This window comes from Bos javanicus, chromosome 1 (genome assembly GCF_032452875.1).
Source record: "Bos javanicus breed banteng chromosome 1, ARS-OSU_banteng_1.0, whole genome shotgun sequence".
NCBI classification, from domain to species: domain Eukaryota; kingdom Metazoa; phylum Chordata; class Mammalia; order Artiodactyla; family Bovidae; genus Bos; species Bos javanicus.
In genome coordinates this window covers 132,442,893-132,459,145 of record NC_083868.1, presented here as the reverse complement: position 1 = coordinate 132,459,145, position 16,253 = coordinate 132,442,893, and the positions used below count along the sequence as shown (strand labels likewise).

General features: G+C 39.7%; 1 protein-coding gene across 2 annotated transcripts in view; it reads right to left on the bottom strand.

The window, feature by feature from the left end:
- The window catches only part of STAG1 (STAG1 cohesin complex component), a 499,240-nt gene that overhangs the window by 347,093 nt on the left and 135,894 nt on the right, over window positions 1–16,253 (bottom strand). For both annotated transcript variants that reach the window (XM_061427678.1, XM_061427685.1), the window contains one exon: window positions 390–501. In XM_061427678.1, the coding sequence (XP_061283662.1) occupies window positions 390–418 (29 nt within the window). In that variant the 5' untranslated portion in view covers window positions 419–501. The remainder of the gene's footprint in view (window positions 1–389; window positions 502–16,253) is intronic.

The following is a 16,253-nucleotide window of genomic DNA, read 5'->3' as shown; positions in this document are numbered from 1 at the left end:
TGTCTATATAGTCAAACAAAATATTTCTGTTTGCAGGTTAATTTTTTCTCTAGCACATAAACAATTCTGCAAAGGAGTCAGTGTGATTTTGTTTCATTAACACTTTATTTACAGAAGAAGTTGGCATGTCAAACCAGCCCAGAGTCATAGTTTCTGCTGAATCCTAAAATGAGATAGTAACTTTTTTGTTCAGTAACATGGGCATTACATAGTGACATGAAAATGCAAGGGCTATAGATGGATATAATAAGTATAACCTCTAATAGTTCTTTTACTTCAAACATATTGCCCAACTATCAAAGAACACATTTCATGTCTCATTAATAAAAGTATTTTGATACAGAAAAGTGTTACAAGAATTTAAAAAAATGAAAAGCTGTAATACTTACTGTAACACAGGTAACTCTGAAGTAATCATTGCTGCAAAGATCTTTCCACAATGCAGCAAAATAATCAAGTACTGTACAACTCAAAACTTTCAAAATAACCTCAAAGGTAATCCTGTTAATTAAAAAAGAAAGAAAGAAATTATTTTTCCAGTTTACTAATGTATAGTTGACAAACTATAAGACAGTTACAGCAAGACAATTTGATATATGGACACACAGTGAAGGGCGTCCCTCACTGAGTTAATACATCCATCATCTCACACATCTTCTTTTTTGGCCCAAACATTTAATATATTCTACTCTCTCATAAAATTTCAATTATACCAGAAAGTGTTATCAACTACAGTCACTTTATTATATGTTAGATCTTCAGACCATATTCATTTAGAACAAAGTTTGTACCTTTCACCAATCGCTCCTTATTTCTACCACGTTGCCCTTGGCAACTACTTTTTCCACTACTTTTCCCATAAATCTACCAACTCTATAGATATCACATATAAGTGATCTCATGTGATATTTGCCTTTCTCTGTGGTGCTAATTTCATTAGCCTTCCAGGCTAATCCAAGTTGTCTAATGATCAGTTGTTTTTTTGTTTTTTTTAAAGACTGAGTAACATTCCACTGTGTGTACACAGAGACAACCAGGTTTCCTCTATTCGTTAAGTCCATGGACACATAAAGCTGTTTCCATATTTTGGTTATGGTAAATAATGCTGCTGTAGTTCAATTCAGTTCAGTCGCTCAGTCACGTCTGACTCTTTGCAACCCCATGAACTGCAGCATGCCAGGCCTCCCTGTCCATCACCAACTCCCAGAGTTCACCCAAACCCATGTCCATTGAGTTGGTGATACCATCCAACGATCTCATCCTCTGTCATCCCCTTCTCCTCCTGCCCTCAATCTTTCCCAGCATCAGGGTCTTTTCAGTCAGCCCTTTGCATCAGGTGGCCAAAGTATTGGAGTTTCAGCTTCAACATCAGTCCTTCCAGTGAATAGTCAGGACTGATTTCCTTTAGGATGGACTCGTTGGATCTTTTTCCAGTCCAAGGGACTCTCAAGAGTCTTCTCCAACACCACAGTTCAAAAGCATCAATTCTTCAGCAATCAGCTTTCTTTATACTCCAAATCTCACATCCATACATGACCACTGGAAAAACCATAGTCTTGACTAGACGGACCTTTGTTGACAAGGTAATGTCTCTGCTTTTTAATATGCATGGTCGAGAGGAGCTACCCCACGTCCAAGGTCAGAAGCAGCAGCCGAGAGGAGCTACCCTACGTCCGAGGTCAGGGGCGGCGGCCGAGAGGAGCTACCAGATGTCCAAGGTAAGGAGTGGTGGCTGTGCTTTGCTGGAGCAGCCGTGAAGAGATACCCCACGTCCAAGGTAAGAGAAATCCAAGTAAGACAGCAGGCATTGAGAGAGGGCATGAGAGGGCAGACAGACTGAAACCACAATCACAGACAACAGGCCAATCTGAACACACGGACCACAGCCTTATTTAACTCAATGAAACTAAGCCATGCCGTGTGGGGCCACCCAAGACGGACGGGTCAAGGTGGAGAGGTCTGACAGAATGTGGTCCACTGGAGAAGGGAACGGCAAACCACTTCAGTATTCTTGCCTTGAGAACCCCAGTATGAAAAGACAAAAAGATAGGACACTGAAAGAAGAACTCCCCAGGTTGGTAGGTGCCCAATATGCTACTGGAGATCAGTGGAGAAATAACTCCAGAGAGAATGAAGGGATGGAGCCAAAGCAAAAACACCACCCAGTTGTGGATGGGACTGGTGACAGAAGCAAGGTTCGATGCTGCAAAGAGCAACATTGCATAGGAACTTGGAATGTTACGTCTATGAATCAAGGCAAACTGGAATGCTGCTGCAAGCATGGGATAAACACATCTATGTGTTTGGGATAATGATTTCATTTATTGTGGATATATACTGAGAAGTGGCTATATAATATTATATATATAATACAATAGTCTTATTTTTAATTATGTTTTCTAGAGATTGTACCAAATTACATTTCTATCAACAGTGAACAAGGTTTCTGTTCTGTCGGTATTCTCAACAAGAATATCTCTCTTATCTTTTTGATCAAAGACATCTTCACATAGGTGTGAAGGAATACCTCATTACGGCTCTGATTTTCATTTCCCTGAAGATTAGTGATGTTGAGTATCTATTCATGTAGATTTTGCTTAACTGTGTATATTCTTCAGAAAAATGTCTATTTGTTGCTGCTGCTGCTAAATTGCTTCAGTCATGTCCGACTCTGTGCGACCCCATAGACGGTAGCCCACCAGGCTCTGCCGTCCCTGGGATTCTCCAGGCAAGAACACTGGAGTGGGTTGCCATTTCCTTCTCCAATGCATGCAAGTGAAAAGGGAAAGTGAAGTCGCTCAGTCGTGTCCGACTCTTCGAGACCCCATGGACTGCAGCCTACCAGACTCCTCCATCCCTGGGATTTTCCAGGCAAGAGTACTGGAATGAATCGCCATTGCCTTCTCCAAATGTATATTTAGGTCCTCTGAAAATTACTTTAGAAAAAAATGAGTATGCCAGAATACATAGACTACAATCAACAGTACTACCAACTACCAACAATCACACTCCTTTGTATTTACCCAAATGAACTGAAAATTCATCATTACTTAACACTTAAAAGTAATGAGCTATCAAACCAGGAAAGGACATGGAGGAAGCTCAAATACATATTACTAACTAAAAGAAGCCAATGTGAAACAGCTACACCCTATATGATTTGAATGACATGGCATTCTGGAAAAGGTAAAACTATGAGGACAATAAAAATATCAGGGATGGCCAAACGTTATGTGATAGGAAAGATGAACAAGTGAGACCACAAGATTTTTAGGGCACAGAATCTATTCTGTATGATACTAGAATCATGGGTACATCTAAATAGTACATTTAAAACAAAATCCATAGAATATATAACACAAAGAGTGAACCCTAATGTAAACTACAAACACTGGGTGATAATGACATGTCAGCGTAGGTTCACTGACCGTAACAGATGGATCACTGTGATGTGGGATGTTAATAGTGGAAGAGGTTATATGTATGTGAGAACAAGAGTTATGGGGGATCTCTCTAACTTCTATTCAATTCTACTGTGAACCTAAAACTTATCTTAAAACTAAAGTTTATTAAATTAAAAAAAAGGCAGCAAAGTGAGACAAAACAGAGCATCCAAGACAGGCTATGGCACAATACCTAACAGAATAACACATAACTAGAATTCAGAAGGAGAGAGAAACATCAAGTCAAAAACAAACATTTCAAGAGGTAGCAAACAGCTTCCCAAAAGTAATTTCAGATTTTAAAACACAGAAGAAAGATCAGAGAATTCCCATGAATATTCTAAAATATAAATATTGGTAAATATGAAGAAAATTCAAAAGGAAACAAAAGTAACATAATTCCTGACATACAAAGAAACAAACAAAAAATTCTGATCAGACTTCTCGGTAGAAACTACGCAAGCTGATTAACAAGTCCATTCTAAAAGAAATCAATCCTGAATATTCATTGGAAGGACTGATGCTGAAGCTGAAACTCCAATTCTTTGGCCATCTGATGCAAAGCCAACTCACTGGAAAAGACTCTGATGCTGGGAAAGAGAGAAGGCAGGAGAAGGGGACGACAGAGGAGGAGATGGTTAGATGGTATCACTGACTCAAGAGACATGAGTCTGGGCAAACTCCAGGACATGGTGAAGGACAGGGAAGCCTGGAATCCTGGGGTCCATGGTATCAGTCACTCAGTTGTGCCTGACTCTTTGTGACCCCATGGAGTGCAGCACGCCAGGCTTCCCTGTCCATCACCAGCTCCAACAATGTAAGCTGAAAGACAGATAAGCATTGTTTGAAATGTGAAGTGGAAAAAATCATGAAAATTGAATTATCAATCTTCCAAAAACAAAAGAAAGAAATGATGTCATGGAAAATGAAAGACTAGGAAACCTCAAAACTTAGTGTTTTTTAGTTATGAAGTCAAGTCTAACTTTTTGGGGACCCCATGAACTGTAGTCCACCAGGTAACTCTGTCCATGGGATTTCCCAAGCAAGAATACTGGAGTGGGTTGCCATTTCCTTCTCCAGGGGAGTCTTCTTGACCCAGGGATCAAACCCACATCTTCTATATTGGCACGTGGATTCTTTACCATTGAAGCACCAGGGAAGCCAGAAGCAACTTAGTTTGGCCAAAAAAACAACAAAGCTCATCTCTTATGAACATCTGGAATCTAATAAAAGTTTATGTTAAAGAGAGGAGTGCCAAAAGACGTCTATTATATTTGATAAGAGAGCACAGTAGTATTTTTGCTTACTCATATACCACCTCCATAGCCTACAAGGACAGCACACCAAGTTACTGGTGTGGCTTCCTAGTGCCAAAGAGAACACCATGGACTTGTTCTCCCAAACTGTAGCAGAGTGTTTTGAAGAGCTTCCTTTTTCTTTTTTTGGAAAAACTATTATCTTTCAAAAGCATTTAAACACACAGTGATACAAGTAGCTGTCTGTGGCAAGAGAGTGGATTGCATAAGCATTAAACAATCTAAAAAGCCTCAAATTTAAAAAGGGGGAGAAGAAAGATATTTGGGGAATAAGAACTCTAAAGGGGTATCACATATGCAAGGAAATGTAGAGTATTACATGAATGCCCAGGGCTGGATGGATTCTTAGACAAGAACTAAGGAGTATAGGCTTTCAATTCTAGGTGATCTTTGCTCTCCATGCAAGCACAAAGTGAATACTAAGGCAAAGCTGTAGGAAACCTGCCTAATTTTTGAAGAAGTACCTCAGCTAATAGACCACCTGCAAAAAAAAAAAAAAAAAAACAGAAATTACTTGTTTCTATTAGCAAAAGAAATCTCAAAGATGACCACTGAACAAGACAACAAAATTTTAGGACCCACACATGACAAAGAATACAGTCCTTGCAAAAACAGATTAGCAAAGCAAATAAAGAGATGACTGTAGTCCTTGAAAAGACAACAGGAAACCATGGGGAGGAGAGAAAAACCTAGTGTCCAATGTTACAACAATGGACATATTGAAAATGTCCAGTTTTTTAATAACATCAAAAATTCAAAAAGCATACAAAAAAATATGAAATGATGGCCCATTAACAGGAAAAAAAATCACAGAAGTCATCTCCATCTAAGCCCAGATATTGAACTTAGACTTCCAGAAGTACATAAACAAAGAGAGACAAGAAAGAATATCTGAAGATACATGGCAAAAACTTAACCTATTTTAAATACATAAATCTACACAATTAGTAAAATAAATGAACTCCAAGAAGGCCCCTTCTCCTCCTGCCCCCAATCCCTCCCAGCATCAGGGTTTTTCCAATGAGTCAACTCTTCGCCTGAAGTGGCCAAAGTATTGGAGTTTCAGCTTTAGCATCAGTCCTTCCAAAGAACACCCAGGACTGATCTCTTTTAGAATGGACTGGTTGGATCTCCTTGCAGTCCAAGGGACTCTCAAGAGTCTTCTCCAACACCACAGTTCAAAAGCATCAATTCTTCAGCAGTCAGCTTTCTTCACAGTCCAACTCTCACATCCATACATGACTACTGGAAAAACCATAGCCTTGACTAGACGGATCTTTGTTGACAAAGTAATGTGTCTGCTTTTGAATATGCTATCTAGGTTGGTCATAACTTTCCTTCCAAGGAGTCAGCGTCTTTTAATTTCATGGCTGCAGTCACCATCTGCAGTGAATACTGAAATTGGGCCAATTAATAAACCTACAAGAGCCACTATGTGTTCAACTCAAAGGAAGAACTGTATGTCTCTCACTTTCAATCAAAACCTAATTGTGATTAAGCTTAATGAAGAAAGAATGTTGAAAGCTCAGAGTGATCAAAAGCAAGGCCTCTTGCACCAAGCAGTTAGTCAAATTGTGAATTCAAAGAAAAGTTCTTGAAGAAAATTGAAAATGCTATCCTAGAAAACACAAGAATGATAAGGAAACAAAACAGCCTACTGGTGATAGAAAGTCTGAGTGATCTCGATAAAAGATCAAAATCAGTTACAACTTTCTCTTAAGCCAAGTCTAATCCAAAAAAGGCCCTAACTCTCTTAATTCTATAAAGGCTAAGAGAACTGAAGAAGCTGCAATAGAAAAGTCTGAAGCTAGCAGAGATTGGTACATGGCACTTAAGGAAAGAAGCTGTCTCCTTAAACTAAAAGTGCAAGGTAAAGCAGCAAATGCTGATGCAGAAGCTGCACCAAATTAACTAGAAGATCTAGTTAAAATAATTAAGGTATTTACACTAAACTGGACTTCAAAGTCAAACTCCCTGGGAGTTCTCAGTCCCTTTGCCAGATCCCCAGGTGGAGAAATCTGTTGTGGGGCCTAGAACATTCACAACAGTGCAAGAACTTCTTTGGGATAATTGTTCTCCAGTTTCTGGGTGGCCTGCTCTGTGGCTCTGTACTGGGGATAATGGCGACCTCCTCCGAGAGGACTTATGCCACTAGCCACACCTCCCAGAATTATCCCAGCAGCTGGTCACTTCTGATGCACGCTTCCACAAAAGACATTCAAACACAGACAGGCAGGTCTGGCTCAGCCTCTTGTGGAGATCACAGCTCCTTTCCCTGGTCCTGAGGAACACAGGTTTTTGTTTGCACCCTTCCAGAGTATCTGGATGGTATGAGGTTTGATTTTAAATGTGACTGCACCCTCCTACCATCTTCTTGTGGCGTCCTTTGCCCTTGTACACGGGGTATCTTTTGGGGGGGTTTTCAACATTCTCCTGTCGATAGTTGTTCAGCAGCTAATACACAGAGTGCCTGAAGAACTATGGATGGAGGCTCGAACGGGAGGCAGTGATCAAAACCATCCCCAAGGAAAAGAAATGCAGAAAGCAAAATGGTTGTCTGAGAAGGCCTTACAAATAGCTGAGAAAAGAGAAGCAAAAGGCAAAGGAGAAAAGGAAAGCTATATCCATCAGAATACAGAGTTCCAAACAACACCAACAAAACATAAGAAAGCTTTCCTAAGTGATCAATGCAAAGAAATACAGGAAAACAATATAGCAAAGACTGAAGATCTCTTCAAGAAAATTAGAGATACCAAGGGAATATTTCATGCAAAGACAGGCACAATAAAGGAAGAAACAGTATAAATGTAACAGACGCAAAAGATATTAAGAAGATGGTGGCAAGAATACACAAAAGAACTATACAAAAAAAAGTTCTTAATGATCCAGATAATGACAATGGTATGATTGATCACTCATCTGCACCCAGACATCCTGCAGTGTGAAGTCAACTGGGCCTTAGGAAGCATTACTACGAAAAAAAGCTAATGAAGGTGACAGAATTCAAGAAGAGCTATTGCAAATCCTAAAAGACTATGCTGTCAAAGTGCTGCATTCAATATCTCAGCAAATTTGGAAAACTCAGCAGTGGCTACAGGACTTGAAAAGGATAGTTTTCATTCCAATCCCAAAAGAAGGCAATGCGAAAGAATGTTCAAACTACCAAACTGCATTCTTTTCACATGCTAGCAAACTAATGCTCAAAATCCTTCAAACTAGCCTTCAACAGTATTTGAACCAACAGCTTCTAGATGTACAAGCTGGATTTAGAAAAGTCAGAGGAACCAGGGATCAAACTGCAAAAATCCACTGCATCATAGAAAAAGCAAGAGAATTCCAGAAAAAACATCTACTTGTGCTCCACTGACTACACCAAAGCCTTTGACTGTTTGGATCACAATAAACTGTGGAAAATTCTTTAAGAGAAATACCAGACCACCTTACCTGCCTCCTGAGAAATCTGTATGCAGGTCAAGAAGCAACAGTCAAAACCAGATATGAAACAATGGACTGGTTTCAAATCGGGAAAGGAGTACATCAAGGCTGTCTATTGTCACCCTGCTTATTTAACTTAATGCAAAGTACATCATGCGAAATGCCGGGCTGGACGATGCACAAGCTGGAATCAAGACTGCCAGGAGAAATATCAATAAACTCACATATGCAGATGACATCATCCTTATAGCACAAAGCAAAGAGGAACTAAAGAGCCTCTTGATGAGGGTTAAAGGGAAGAGTGATAAAACTGACTTAAAACTTAACATTCAAAAAACAAATATCATGGCATCTGGTCTTATCACTTCATGGCAAATAGATGGGGAAACAGTGGAAACAGTGGCTGACTTTATTTTTCTGGGCTCCAAAATCACTGCAGATGGTGATTGCAGCCACGAAATTAAAAGAGGCTTGCTCCCTGGAAGAAAAGATATGACAAACCTAGACCATATATTAAAAAGCAGAGACATCACTCTGTCAACAAAGGCACATCTAGCTAAATTCATAGTTTTTCCAGTGGTCATGTATGGATACAAGAGCTAGACCATAATAAAGAAGGCTGTGCACTGAAGAATTGATACTTTTGAACTGTGGTGTTGGAGAAGACTCTTGAGAGTCCCTTGAACAGCAAGGAGATCCAACCAGTCGATCCTAAGGGAAATCAACCCTGAATATTCATTGGAAGGACTGATGCTGAAGCTGATGCTCCAGTACTTTGGCCATCTTATGGGATGAGCAGATGCATTGAAAAACACCCTGATGCTGGGAAACACTGAAGGCAGGAGGAGAAAGGGACGACAAAGGATGAGATGGTTAGAATTCAATGGACATGAGTTTGAACAAACTCCGGGAGATGGTAAAGGACAGGGAAGCCTGGTGTGCTGCAGTCCATGTGGTTGCAAACACTTGGCCATGACTGAGTGACTGAGCGACAAAACTAAACAAAATTTTCTCAATGTAGACAAAATAGTATTACACTGGAAGAAGATGCCATTGAGAACTTTCACAGGTATAAAGAGAAGTCAGTGCCTGGCTTCTAAGTTTCAAAAAAACAAGCACACTTTCCTGACAGGGTCTAATGCAACTAGTGACTTTAAAGTGAAGCCAGTGTTCATTTACTATTCCAAAAATCACAGGGCCCTTAAGAATTACACTATTATCTATTCTGCCTGTGCTACAGAAATGGAAAAACAAAGCCTGGTTGACAGTACATCTGTTTGCAACATTGTTTAGTAAATGCTTTAAGCCTACTTTTGAGATCTACTGCTCAGACTAAAAAAAGATTCAAATATTACTTACTGTTCGTTGACAATGTACCTGATCAACGAAGAGCTCTGCTAAAGATGCACATTGAGACATATGCCATTTTCACATCTCCTGACACAGAACCCATCCTGCAGCCCACAAGGAGTTATTTCACTTTTCAAGTTTTTTTAGTTAAGAAATACCTATTTTAAGATTGTAACTGTCATAGATAGTGATTTCTCTGATGAACCTGGATGAGGTCAGATGAAAACCAGGAAAACATTCATTCATTCAAAATGGTATCTTCTAGATACCATTAGTGATGTTCCTGATTCATGGAAAAGGTCAAAATACCAACAAGAGTTTGCAAACACTTGTTATCAACCCTCACAGATGACTTTGAGGCATTCAAGTCTTCCGTGGGAGAAAGAACTGCTGGTGCAGTGAGTGAAATAGCAAAGAACTAAAATTAGAAGTGGAGTCTGAATATGTGACTGCATTGTTACAAATCTCATGATAAACTAACAAATGAGAAGGTTCCTGCATATGAGCAAACAAAGTACTTTCTTGAGATGAAAGTTGTAATTGCTGAAGATGCTGAGCAGATGTTGAAATGTCAATAAAGAGTTTAGAATATTATGCAAACCTAACTGATAAAGCAGTGGCAAGTTTGGGAGGGCTCACTCCAATTTTTTAAAAAAGTTCTATTGTGGGTAAAATAGTATCAAACAGCACCGCACGCTATAGGGAAATCATTCATGAATTGAAGAGTCCCCAATGTGGCAAACTTCACTGTTGCCTTATTTTAAGAAACTGCCACAGTCACTCCATCCTTTGGAAACCACAACCCTAATTATTCAGCAGCAGTCAACACTGAGGCATGACCCTCCTTCAGCAAAAAGACTACCAATAGCTGAAGGCTCAGATGATGGCTAGCATGTCTTAGCAATAAAGTATTCTTATATATGTAAATAAAGGTATGTACATCATTTAAGACATAGTGACACTGAAAACTTAACAAGCTATAGTTTAGACCAAACATAACTGGAAAACTTAAAACTTTATTGTGCTATTTGCTTTACTGTGGTGTTCTAGAACAAAATCCACAATATATTTGAGGTATGCCCAAATATATAAATAAAAAGTCAAGTTACTACTGTTTCAAACTAAATTGATATAAACATAAGATATCATGATCACCAGTGTAATTTAAAATGAAATTTTTTAAATGAAAAAGGTACACTAGAAGATCAAACACAAAGGAAGGCAGTGATGGAGAAATTAAGCAACAAAGAAGATCACTGTAGCAGTGTTTACAATAGCCGAAACACTGCTGTTCAGTTGCTAAGTTGTGTCCAACTTTGTGACCCCATGGATTGCAACACGCCTGGCTTCCGTGTCCTCCACTATCTCTAGGAGTTTACTCAAACTCATGTCCACTGAGTCATGATGCCATGCACCATCTCATCCTCTGTCAGCCCTTTCTCCTCCTGTCCTCAATCTTTCCCAGCATCAGGGTCTTTTCCATGAGTTGGCTCTTTGCATCAGGTGGCCAAAGTATTGGAACATCAGCTTCAGCATCAGTCCTTTCGATGAATATTTGGGTTTAATTTCCTGTAGGATAGACTGGTTTGATCTCCTTGCTTCCCTAAAGACTCTCAAGAGTCTTTTCCAGCACCATAATTATAAACCATCAATTCTTCAGCATTCAGCCTTCTTTATGGTCCAACTTTCACATCAATACATGATTACTGGAAAAACCACAGCTTTGATCATACAGGCCTTTGTCAGCAAAGTAATGTCTTTGCTTTTTAATATGCTGTCTAGGTTTGTCATAGCTTTCTTTATAAGGAGTAAGAAGTTTGTTGTTTTTTTTTTTTTTAAATTTTGTGGCTGTGGTCACGAAAATCACTACAAACTGTGGAAAATTCTTCAAGAAATGGGAATACCAGACCACCTGACCTGCCTCTTGAGAAATCTGTATGCAGGTCAGGAAGCAACAGTTAGAACTGGACATGGAAAAACAGACTAGTTCCAAATAGAGAAAGGAGTACTTCAAGGCTGTATATGGTCACCCTGCTTATTTAACTTCTATGCAGAGTACATCATGAGAAACGCTGGGCTGGATGAAGCACAAGCTGGAATCAACACTGCCAGGAGAAATATCAATAACCTCAGATATGCAGATGACACCACCCTTATGGCAGAAAGTGAAGAAGAATGAAAGAGCCTCTTGATGAAAGTGAAAAAGGAGAGTGAAAAGTTGGCTTAAAACTCAACATTCAGAAAATTAATCATGGCATCTGGTCCCATCACTTCATAGCAAACAGATGGGGAAATAGTGGAAACAGTGTCTAACTTTATTTTTTTTGGGCTCCAAAATCACTGCACATGGTGACTGCATCCATGAAATTAAAAGACGCTTACTCCTTGGAAGGAAAGTTAGGACCAACCTAGACAGCATATTAAAAAGCAGAGACATTACTTTGCCAACAAAGGTCTGTCTAGTCAAAGCTATGGTTTTTCCAATAGTCATGTATGTTTGCGAGAGTTGGACTATATATAAAGAAAGCTGAGCGCCAAAGAATTGATGATTTTGAACTGTAGCATTGGAGAAGACTCTTGAGAGTCCCTTGGACAGCAAGGAGATCCAACTAGTCCATCCTAAAAGAAATCAGTCCTGAATATTCATTGGAAGGACTGATGCTGAGGCTAAAACTCCAATTCTTTGGCCACGTGATGTGAAGAACTGATTCACTGGAAAAGACCCTGATGCTGGAAACGATTGAAGGCGGGCGGAGAAGGGGACGACAGAGGAGGAGATGGTTGGATGGCATCACTGACTCGATGGACATGAATTTGAGTAAACTCCGGAAGTTGGTAATGGACAGGGAGGCCTCGCATGCTGCAGTCCATAGGGTCGCGAAGAGGTGGACACGACTGAGCGACTGAACTGAGCTGGAAAAACCACAGCTTTGACTATATGGACCTTTGTCAGCAAACTGGTAGCTCTGCTTTTTAATACACTTTCTAGGTTTGTCATAGCTTTCTTTATAAGGAGTAAGAGCTTTTTAATTTCGTGGATGCAGTCACTGTCCACAGTGATTTTGGAACCCAGTGGAAAATGTCACTGTTTCCACTTTTTTCTCCATCTATTTGCGATGAAGTGATGGGACCAGATGCCATGATCTTAGTCTTTTGCGTGCTGAGTTTTAAGCCAGGTTTTTCACTCCCTTTTTTCACCCTCATCAAAAGGCCCTTTAGTTCTTCTCTGCTTTCTGCCACTAGAGTAGTATCATCTGCATATCTAAGATTGCTGGTATTGTTCCTGACGATCTTGATTCCGGCTTGTGATTCTTCCAGCCCTGAGTTTCACATGATTACTCTGCATGTAAGTTAAAAAAGCAGGGTGACAACATACAGCCTTGAGGTACTCCCTGCCTCATTTTGAACGAGCCAAGACATGGAGGCAAACTAAATGTCCATTGACTGAGGAATGGGTAAAGAAAATGTGGTGTGTATATATATGTGGACACACCACACACACACACACAATGTAACATTTCACACAATGTAATATTACTAAGCCATTAAAAAGAATGAATTAACACCATTTGCAACAACATGGATGGACCTACAAAATGTTATACTGAGTGAATTAAGTCACACAGAAATATTATATTAACATCCCTTTTATGTGGAATCTAAAAAGAAATGATACAAATGAACTAACTTACAAAACAGATACTCACAGACTTAGAGAACAAATTTCTCATTGCCAGGGTAGGGATGGGAGAAAGGGATAATTACGGAGTTTGGGATGGACATATACACACTGCTGTATTTAAAATGCATAACCAACAAGGACCTACTGTACAGCACATGGAACTCTACTCAATGTTATGTGCCAGCTTGGATGGGAGCGGGGTTTGGGAGAGAAGAGAAACATGTATATGTACGGCTAAGTCCTTTTGCTGTTCACTTGAAAATATCACACTATAGTTTGTTAATCAGCTACACCCCAATACAAAGTTAAAGAAAAAGGAAGATATAAGACAAGCAGGAAAGAAAAAAAAAAAAAAAGCAAAGTGTCGGAAGTCTTTCCTTATCAAGCGTGCATGCTCAGTCAGTCAGTTGTGTCGGACTCTTTGCAACCCCATGGACTGTGGCCATAGTTGGTGATTTCAGTACACCACTTCCCAAAAAAAAAAAAAAAAAAAAAACCAAGACCAGACATAAGATTAATAAGGCAATAGAGGACTCGAACAACAGATACCATATATCAAACAGACCTAATAGACATATAAGGAACATTCCACCCAAAAACAGAATATACCCTTTTCTCAAGTGCACATACAACTTCTACAACATAGCTGATTAGGCCATAAAAAAGTCCCAGCAACTTTTAAAAGCTTGAAATCACAGAAACTGTATTCTTAGAGCAGAAAGCAAAGGAAGTAGAAATCAGTAACAGGAGAGAAACTGGAAAATTTGCAAATATGTGGAAACTAAACAGCATACTCTTAAATTACTGAGTTAAAGAAGAAATGACAAATTAGAATACTATGAGACTAGTGAAAACAAAGACATTATATGTCAAAATTTATGAGACATACCAAAAGCAGTGCTCAGAGGGAAATATAACTGTAAACACCCATGTTAAAAAGAAATGTATCAATTCAATAATCTAACTCTCTACCTTAATCAAGAGCAAATTAAACCTGTATGCGTGCTACGTCGCTGCAGTCATGTCTGACTCTTTGCGACCCAATGGACTGTAGTCCGCCAGGCTCCTCTGTCCATGAGATTTTACAGGCAAGAATACTGGAGTGGGTTGCCATGCCCCACTCCAGAGGATCTTCCTGACCCAGGCACGAACCTGCTTCTCTCATGTCGCCTGCACTGGCTGGCAGATTCTAGTGCTACCTGGGAAGCCCAAGTTAAACCTGAAGGCAGCAAATTTATGAAATAATAAAAATAAAAGGAGAAATAAACAAGAGTAGAGAAATAATAGAATTTATAAGGCTAAAATTTTACTTTTTTAAATGTATTGACATTACTGACAAACTTTCAGACTCAGTAAGTAAAAAAGAGAGAAGATGCAAATAACCACACTCATAAATTAAAGCAGTAATATTATTATCAACCTTACAAAGAAATAGGTTCCCACAGTAAGCCACTGCTGATTCATGCCTCCAACCTCTCCAACACTAGTAGTTCCCTCACCAGGGATCGGACCCATGGCCCTGGCAGTGGAAATGTGGAACTCTAACCACTGAACCACCAACAAATTCCCTCTAATGGAACATTTTCATATCAAGTATTTCAAATTAATGAAGGTCTAACTTCATCAAAGTGTGTGCACTGTCAAAGGTGTCATCATGCAGCTGGCATGTAGAATACTAAAAAGAACTTAGGGGTGAACTGAACTGAATTCATCCAGGAATTCAACCTACATGAAGACTTGACATCAGGACCTGTACCTATCATTCAGCCTACAGGAGCCCCACTCTGCCATCCTGATCTGAGCCCCATGCCAACTGGCTCCTAAGCCCTGTGCAGCTGCCCTGGGTGAAGAGATACAAGCTCCTCCCACAGTTACATGGCCTTTGTTCAGATGACTGAAGCAGACAAGCAGATGGTAGAATATCTGAGGAGGGACAGGACGTGCTGATATGATGCTCATTCTCTGTCTGCCTCTGAGGACAAGTTGGGACCAGTAAGACCCAACCCTGGATAGGCCACTGATGCTGGAGACTATGGCTTGGAGGCTTTGAATACTCCTAGGGGTTCTGCTCCTGAGGGCTGAGGGGACCAGGTCTCCATTTAGGGAATACTAGGAACATTCAGGAAAGCTCTGCACTGGGGTTTTTCAAACTTTGATGTGTATCAGAATTACCTGAAAGCCTTGTTGGAATACAACTGCTGGATCTGATGCCCAGGGTCTGATTCAGTAGGTATGGGGTATAACTCAAGAATCTACAGTTCTTTTTTTTTTATAGCCACGCCATGCAGTTTGCTGCATCTGTTCCCTGACCAGGGATTGAACCCATGCCCTTGGCAGTGAGAGCACAGAGTCCTAAGCACTGGACTTTCAAAGAATTTCCAAGATTCTGCATTTTTAACTGTGCCAAGGTGATACTGAAATTGCTGGTGGGGAACCATACCTTGAGAACTATTGCTATAGAGCCTGCAAGTGTTTCCTAACAGGATCTGATTAAAGGAATTTTAAATTTACATATTTATTTATTTATAAATTCCCACCTTTCTTAAATTTCTAGAATTAAAAACCTTATAGAAACAAAAAAGATTATAAGAGAATAGGAAAAAATTATATGCCAATAAACTGCATAACCTATATTAAATGGCTCAAGGAAAAGTAAAAGATTAGAACAAACCTGTAACATTCAAAGAGAATCAGCTATCAAAACCTCCTAACAAAAGAGTCCAGAATCAGATGGTTACACTAGTGAATTCTACAAGCAATTTAAATAAATAACAATGATCATTCTCAAAATCTTCCTAAAAATATATGAGGAAGATTTCCTAACTCAATCTATGAAGCCAGCATTTCTTCTATATAAAAGCCAAACACAGAACCCGCCCCCCCCCAAAAAAAAACCTACAGAACAATCTCTCCTATAAAGGTAAGTGCTGATGCTGCTAAGTCACTTCAGTCATGTCCAACTCTGTGCGACCCCATAGACGGCAGCCCACCAGGCCCCCGCCAGTCCCTGGGATTCTCCAGGCAAGA